Raw genomic sequence first — 8,483 nt, 5'->3', positions numbered from 1 at the left:
AAAAAAAAAAAAACACAAAAAAAGTGGTGTGGGGGGGGGGGGGGGGGTGTTCTTCTTTAAATTGATTATTAAAACACACAAAGAAAAACCTTACCTGCCCAAAGTGCTGTGTGATCGGCAGCCGGTGCTGCAGTCTGTCGTGGTTTTGGGTTGGAGTTCCATCTGCTTTGAAGGAGCCCATATGCTGGATCTGGCGTTGGTCCTGTGGAATATAGATCAATAAACCCGCCTGATGAAACATGGCTGCACCATTCATTATTAGGGGCCATTTTTATAAAAAGCAGACGTATCTGAGCTCATTTACCTACTTACCTACTACCTCACTTACCTGTCTAGATTTGTCCACACCTACCAACCAATTGTGGGGACAGTCAGGTGCTGAGGCCAAATGCCAATGTATGTAATGAGAATTTTAACATCCTAATCTGCAGGGTACTAAATGTGGACCTCAACCCTTTTCTGACCATAGGTCACTGATGTTCAACCTCCCAGACCAAATTTAGTATCATCAGCACATGTCTGACAATTACAGTATTAAACAAGCACATTGCCACCTGGACAACAATGTGACAATGTGACAAGCTGACAATTACAGTATTAAATAGAGGCACTCTGCCACCTTTAGACAAGAGTGACAGACTAAAGAGGTTTTATTCCCGAATGAACCTCCTCACTACACGCGACCATCAGAGTTGAGGACAGCACTGATTGGTTCCCAATCGATACGGAAAACCCGGAGCTGCCGTTTGATGGTACGGTCTGAGAACAGCTCCATTGTCCTAGTTTAGAATGTTAGTTCTCACCAGGGCCTTATTTATAATTCCTGCCCCCTGGGGCCAACTTGTCATGTTGCTGCCCCCCTCTACCCAGGTTGACTGGCAAACCTTAGTATCGCACCCTACCAAAATCAGCATTATAGCCACACAAGGCTTGCTGTGACTTGTGCTGGTGGTGGAGAGTCTGCACGAGACAGCTTCTATACGTCTGCAGTTGAGTTTGTCTTTACCAACCTTTCATTTCTTTTTCCCTCAATCCCCAGGACTCCTAGACAAGCCCAGGGGGTATACATTTCAGTGTTTATTGCCCTCATGTGCTCAGAGAGATCACACCGATGGGACAGCAGTGACCGGGCATGTTAGTAGTCACCAGGCGGGGGTGTCCTCCTTCATTGTTCCCAGTGTATGGGCCACCGGATGACAGTAAAAGAGCACACAACTTCTTCTTAAGCCCCAGTCACTCTGGTGGCCCCTATGCCAGCTCTCACCAGATTACTGCCTTTCTAGTGGAGTGGCCTCCAGTCTTCAGCTGACTTCTGGACATGCCCAGGGGATATAAATTCCACTGTTTCTTGCCTTCAGAGAGATTGCACCTGAAGGGGCAGCAGTGACTGGGCATGTTAGCTGTCACCAGTTGGGGTATCCTCCTTTGTTGTTGCTGGTGTATGGGCCACCACATGAGAGTGCAAGAGCTCACAACTGCCTTTCCAGTGGGGTGACCTTGTGTCTTCAACCTCCTCCTTGTACACCAGTGCCTGGGACTTCCACTACCTGGACATCCAGAGCAGAGACTCTTCCCACCTTTTCATTATGGAACCTGTCCAGAGATCCCTATGGTTTAACTGTATTTGTATTAGATTGAACTGGACTTCTACTCAAGTCTCTTAGATACTGTTGTAATGAATTGTGCTGCCAGCTAGTGGCTTTAGTGGGGACTACCCCAAGGCAGCCCTGCAATACAATAGTTCACTGCCTGTTACACTGTTTTATGCTTGTTGCATACCGCTTGATCATTTGATTGACATTATCTATTTATTTTGCACTCATACGGTAAACTTCAGGGTGCAAATTTGTCTGATCGTTGTTCTGATATTGCTACAAAACACATGTAGAATCATTGACTAGAAAAAAAGACAAATGGCCACCCTAATCTACTACAGGTACAGGTGTACAGAACCAGAGAAGGTGAACTGTAAGCACGCAGAACACTGTATTACTGACAAAAATGCACAAAACGTGCAGAAAAAAGCAAGAGTGATGAGACTGGCAGACCGGGTGGCAATCTGAAACATTTCACACAAGTGAATGCATTACAGGCAGTGACATGTTGTGCGGTTGGCTGCGCGCCTCCTCTGGCAGCCCTGCTACTCTGGGCCACACTATGTCGGCTTTGCAGAAATCCGGTCCTGGTTCTCACAGCATGTGGCTTCATGTCTGAGAACGGTAATATCCAGATGGCAGATACCATCTGTATAAACAACAGAGCAGGACCGCTTGTAGGGCTCTATAAAACAATGGCTGATAAAGTCAATGGTTAGTCATTGGAAAAACCACCATTGTGTCAGAGCGGTTGGTGTTGATAAATGTAATATTGGCTTATTGACTTATACATACACTGATGTCTGTGAGAGATGGATTTCAATTGAAGAATGGGAAATGCAGATGTTGGGTTGTTGGGCAAACTGCAACAAACGGGGATCAGTTTAGCAAATATGGAATGCAAATTTGTTGTATAAATGCGACAAAGCTTTTGGCAGCGTAAGAGCAGCAAATGATCATCAAATTGTTCAATGCTTTACAAATATGCCTCCTGGTGGTCATGCTGGTAGGTGTCGAAATCGGCCCTAGTATGCATGTGACATAGGTACCTTAGATTGTAAGCTCCTCAAAGGCAGGAAGTGATGTCAATATACAGTATGTTACAGGGAAGTCAAGATTTGCAATAAGGTCATAGAGTCCCAGGCCTAGAGTGGCATGACCCTTGTTTCAATATTTTATCACATATACTCACACATAAATTGGAGAGATTTCCTCTCATTTTCTTGTGTTACCAGCACAGGAAATGCCCACAATTGGACAAAGACAGGAAAAAATGTGACCCATTAAAATGTTTAAGGCCTTCGACTATGCCTTTCCAAAGAACGGATTCCAATGACCCCGCTTCGCATGCAGTGGATCATTTTATCTCCCCATGTGCAGTTAAAACTTGCAGAATCTCTGAAATCAGAATACGGAAGAGAATGGGAGTTGGAAGGCTTTGGAAGCTCTAAGGCTTGATCGCTGACCAACTGGTGGGCCCTCCTCACCATCTTGTCTTGAATTGTATTGTGATTGTAATGTCTTCCCTATATTGTAAAGCGCTGCGCAAACTGTTGGCGCTATATAAATACTATGTAATAATAATAATAATAATAATAATAACTGACCCATGAAGTCTTACCTTGTGTTTAATACGTCTCTTCATTCCCTGCAGACCAGTCTTGGCTTGACCCTTAGCCTAGAAAAGATAAAACCAAAAAAAAGATTTACAATTTATCATACTGGTTTTCGAAAGGCTGAGCAGTGGAATGGAAATTTAGGGACCCAGAGCAATGGCGTAGTAGTGGTGTATTCCAAGTCCTTGCAAGATGGAGTTGGAAGACTTTGAAGTTGTTTGGTTTGTGAGCAGTTTTGAGGGTATTCAAAATGACTTTACAAACTATTCCTGAATTTTGACTCCTGTTGAGAAGGTATATTCCCTACGAGGTAACTAACCGGCAGTAAATGTGTATTGAATTGCATAATTATGCGCAAACCTTTTTATATTTGGAGTATATTTAAGCTCAGTTAGAAACATATCAGCTATTTTGTATACAGACTGTATAGTGTGAAGTACCAAATATCTTTTTGAAGACACTAGAATTGGTTGTAGAGACAATAAACTAAAGGGAGATATTAGATGTGATGCCATTGGATAGTGAGTCTGTCTGTTGAGTAGTGAGACCCTCTGACTTCTGTAGGCATGCATGGCAAGGAAGACTGCTTACTGGCATTTTACAAAGTGTTAGTAGCTTACTAGGACTGCTTTACAGTAACGCTGTCTACCCTGCCTAAAAACAGACACCACAGAATGCCTACTATTGTCTTTGTTACCAGGAACAGCCTCTTTGGTGCCCCCCTCTGAAAGCAGTAACAAGGCAGAGCTGGGCCTATCTACAGAGGCCAGAACCAATATTAGGTTCAAGTTGCATTGAGTTAGAAGGAATATTAGGCGTGTGTTTATGCTGCTTAGTGTGTATATCACGTCTGCATTCCGGACTGTAATAGTGACCTTAAATACCATTTTACATCCAGGACTGAAATGAAACCCAAATAAACCAGGAAGGTCCTTACATATCTTAGCATGTTCCTGACAGTAGGATGTGTTCTGTTCTTCATATTATTGATCAGCGTCCCTCCTCCTTTCTGGGTGACAGAAGCAAAGATTTGAGACAGATACATTAATACAAATATACATTATATTACGTCATTGGTTGTTATTTACAGACTAATCAAAGTCTGTATAATGTTTAATATCTGCATTGTGATGATATATATTACCTATCGTTCGGTGCATAGTAAGTCATGATTCAGTCATTAGTCTTCAGAACATAAATGAATAGTTAGGCTGCATTCTTAATAATACGACATGCTTTACTGATGTCACTGGTCTCTAGTGAATGGACGGGCTGTGTTCTAATGCATACATATGAAGCGTTGGTGATGTCACTGGTCTCGCAGTGAATGGACTCTGTGTAACAAGTACTGTCAGCGGTCGTCTCTATGTCAGATGGATCAGGAGACAAAACGGTGATGCCGTTGAGAGCATGCTCCGACTGAAGCAGTGAGGGGGTGGTGAACAGTTGGAAGTGGTGTCTAAGGGGTAGATCGCTACGTGTTTCGAGGCGAAGCCTCTTTGTCAAGCTCGGGTGAAGAAGGAGACTGAAGAAGGGCAGCAGAGAGAGTAAATCTGCCCCTGAATGGACGGGCTGTGTTCTCATGAATATGAAGTGGCAGTGATGTCACTGGTCTCTAGTGAATGGACAGGCAGTGTTCTCATGAATATGAAGTGGCAGTGATGTCACTGGTCTCTAGTGAATGGACAGGCAGTGTTCTCATGAATATGAAGTGGCAGTGATGTCACTGGTCTCTAGTGAATGGACAGGCAGTGTTCTCATGAATATGAAGTGGCAGTGATGTCACTGGTCTCTAGTGAATGGACAGGCAGTGTTCTCATGAATATGAAGTGGCAGTGATGTCACTGGTCTCTAGTGAATGGACAGGCAGTGTTCTCATGAATATGAAGTGGCAGTGATGTCACTGGTCTCTAGTGAATGGACAGGCAGTGTTCTCATGAATATGAAGTGGCAGTGATGTCACTGGTCTCTAGTGAATGGACAGGCAGTGTTCTCATGAATATGAAGTGGCAGTGATGTCACTGGTCTCTAGTGAATGGACAGGCAGTGTTCTCATGAATATGAAGTGGCAGTGATGTCACTGGTCTCTAGTGAATGGACAGGCAGTGTTCTCATGAATATGAAGTGGCAGTGATGTCACTGGTCTCTAGTGAATGGACAGGCAGTGTTCTCATGAATATGAAGTGTCAGTGATGTCACTGGTCTCTAGTAAATGGATGGCTGTGTTCTCATGAATATGAAGTGTCAGTGATGTCACTGGTCTCTAGTGAATGGACGGGTGTGTTCTCATGAATATGAAGTGTCGGTGATGTCACTGGTCTCTAGTGAATGGACAGGCAGTGTTCTCATGAATATGAAGTGTCAGTGATGTCACTGGTCTCTAGTGAATGGACGGGCTGTGTTCTCAAGAATATGAAGTGTCGGTGATGTCACTGGTCTCTAGTAAATGGACGGGCTATGTTCTCAAGAATATGAAGTGTCGGTGATGTCACTGGTCTCTAGTGAATGGACGGGCTGTGTTCTCATGAATATGAAGTGTCGGTGATGTCACTGGTCTCTAGTGAATGGATGGGCTGTGTTCTCATTAATATGAAGTGTCGGTGATGCCACTGGTCTCTAGTGAATGGACGGGCTGTGTTCTCATTAATATGAAGTGTCGGTGATGCCACTGGTCTCTAGTGAATGGACGGGCTGTGTTCTCATGAATATGAAGTGTCGGTGATGTCACTGGTCTCTAGTGAATGGATGGGCTGTGTTCTCATGAATATGAAGTGTCGGTGATGTCACTGGTCTCTAGTGAATAGACGAGCTATAGTTATACTTTGATGGGCAATATATATTTGTTTGATCTGGATCCATTTTTATGAAGTTTAATACTACATTATTATTATATATACAGTAAATACTAATAATAATATTATAGAGCCATTTTTTTGCCAGATTGCATACAGCTGTTTTAGGCTGTGAATGAAAACTGACTTCTAAGGAAGAGGGAGTGGGGAGCAACGAGACCGTATAAAATTCGGAAGCTGAAATCACCAGGAGACAAGGAATGGAGCTACAATACTTCGCCCATTTTAGTGGATTAAGTCTTATGCATGTTATCACAGAGCTGTTGGCTGACAGCTACATCCTAATCTGGTCACCCCACGGTTTGTAGGACTTTAGGAAGCCTCCAGTGAATGGTGTCTAAGTCTGGAGATGCTGTAGGCCCAGAGTAATGCTGATGGACTGTTGGTGTCTTTGTTAGGAATGTATAAGGACAAGCTCTTCATACATGACACTAGACCCCAAATGCACCATTGTGATGGTCTCATGAATCATACTTTACCTTGAGGTTTTCTAGCCACAGCTGGTAAGACCGGGAGGCCCCTGTGGAAAAACAGAAGATGTTTCACGTAATATAATATTCTACAAGGATTGATTAGAAGGGAACTTTGCTTTATAATAAACACAATCAGCATCAAGAGAACAACATCCCCTACAAAACAGTTAATTACACAGTATGGTGGAAATGTTTTAGTTACATATTTGGACTGAATTAATGCTGTGATCACGTGGTGTCAGACATATGTGAAATCCAAGGTTCCAATTCCAAGTGGTACTTATAACTCAGAAAACTTGGGCTGCGTGATGCATCCTAGAATTTCTCAGATGTTTGTCACAAAGGTCTCACCCTCAGTTCATCCTCCACATATCACAGCCACTGGTTCTTACCATTTCCCACAGGAAATGGCTGTGAATTAGGCGGGACCTTCAGAGATCACACATGGAAAGTACCAACTATGTTTAGGTATTTTTATTCTCAGTCAAGCTAGCTGGTGGAGTGGTAAGCACCTTTTCACATTCACCCATCTATTCTGAGCTATCATGTTGCAGAACAGCCAAGAAATGTCTGAGGTTTGTTGTTTACAGACCTCAGTAGTGCCAGCTGAAGTTTGCACATACAACTGAATTTCTTATTGTCTTCTCTGTGTCTGGGGGCCCACCAAGCAATAGAACACAATACACAGCTGTGGCCAAACTCAGCATGTAACAAAGGGGTTGGCCTTGCTGCAATGATCCATCTGCCACTTTGTGTACTAAGCCGTTCTGCTCAGTGTGCACTTTTACATCTATTGGTTGTGGGGGGGAGGGGGGAGGGACCTTGCAGGGACCAGAATGGCCTGCCAAACATCACCTTTAGCCATACAGTGCACAATAGTGTGATTGGTGGCTATTCTTCTCTACAGACACATTGATTAGGGAAGTCCTCCAACTCACCACCCATGGGCTCAGTACCTGAAAGTCCACATTTGGTAACTTCTTGCTCAAATAGATCTGTGAATTCATCTCCGTAATTCAGCTTCTCCAACCGAGTGTCAATGAACTGGAAAAAAAAAGTACATTAACTGTTGTCTTTATAAATAATCTAGTCGGTTCTCCTGCAGCCAATCTTTAATAGATTAAAACATACACTAATAACAAATTCTGCTCTCCCCCTGGCGGGCCATCTCAAATGAGCTCTCTGGAACTAGATAACAACAAATTAGGATGAATGTCTGTCAGTGCTCGGTGCCCTGGGAGCTCTGTCTACTGTCAATATCTGTTAGGGGCCCCATGGATATCAGCCAAGCTTACAGCATGGGAACTTTATTAGGTGGTTGCAGAATCTTTGGAAGCAGTTACTGTATACAGTTTATCTCAGCCTTGTATTACTGATATGTTTCATCCTCCAATTAAAGAAAATAATGCCTTTCCACTGCAAATGCCAAACCACCCAGTACTTCTGGCAGCACTCATTTTCTAGTAGGCATAGGTGGATTGATATCCGTAGAAATTGATTTTGCTAAGAAACCGCCAATTTGCTTTTGCCAAAATTTTGTTGAAAATGTGCTTCATATTGAACCTTGTGTAATGCATAGGTAAATTTGTTTAAAGGAGAACTATGGGGTCAGTGTTTTTCCCCATAGTTCTCCTTAGGGTTTAGGGGAGGACACAAACTAGCATCCTCCCGTTACCCTAAGCTCAGTATACCGCGAGCTACAGCTCACGGTATACTGAGACGCCGCACCTGGAGCGGATCCCGACGTAGATGACGGGATCCGCCCAGCTGCGTGAGTGACAGCTGGCTCTGCCTATCTAGAGGCAGAGCCAGCTGTACCCGCCCCCTCCCCCGTCCGTTCCGCCAGTCAGCGCTGGCAGATCGGAACGGGGAGAGGGGAATCCAGCCCCTCCCCCTGTCACGGCAGAGAGCCGTGACAGGATCGAGAGGTGAGGGAACCCGGTATGT

At 44.0% G+C, this 8,483-nt stretch overlaps 1 protein-coding gene across 1 annotated transcript in view; it reads right to left on the bottom strand.

The window, feature by feature from the left end:
* LOC108794610 (DENN domain-containing protein 1B-like) overlaps positions 1-8,483 on the bottom strand; it is a 52,798-nt gene that overhangs the window by 10,197 nt on the left and 34,118 nt on the right. The window contains exons 15-19 of the mRNA XM_018565690.1: positions 7,493-7,580; positions 6,543-6,583; positions 4,149-4,220; positions 3,217-3,273; positions 95-202 (exon numbers count right to left, since the gene is read on the bottom strand). Coding sequence (XP_018421192.1) covers positions 95-202; positions 3,217-3,273; positions 4,149-4,220; positions 6,543-6,583; positions 7,493-7,580 — 366 coding nt within the window. The remainder of the gene's footprint in view (positions 1-94; positions 203-3,216; positions 3,274-4,148; positions 4,221-6,542; positions 6,584-7,492; positions 7,581-8,483) is intronic.

This window comes from Nanorana parkeri, unplaced genomic scaffold (genome assembly GCF_000935625.1).
Source record: "Nanorana parkeri isolate BGI_ZX_2015 unplaced genomic scaffold, ASM93562v1 scaffold874, whole genome shotgun sequence".
NCBI classification, from domain to species: Eukaryota; Metazoa; Chordata; class Amphibia; order Anura; family Dicroglossidae; genus Nanorana; species Nanorana parkeri.
This window is presented reverse-complemented; position numbering and strand designations above follow the sequence as displayed.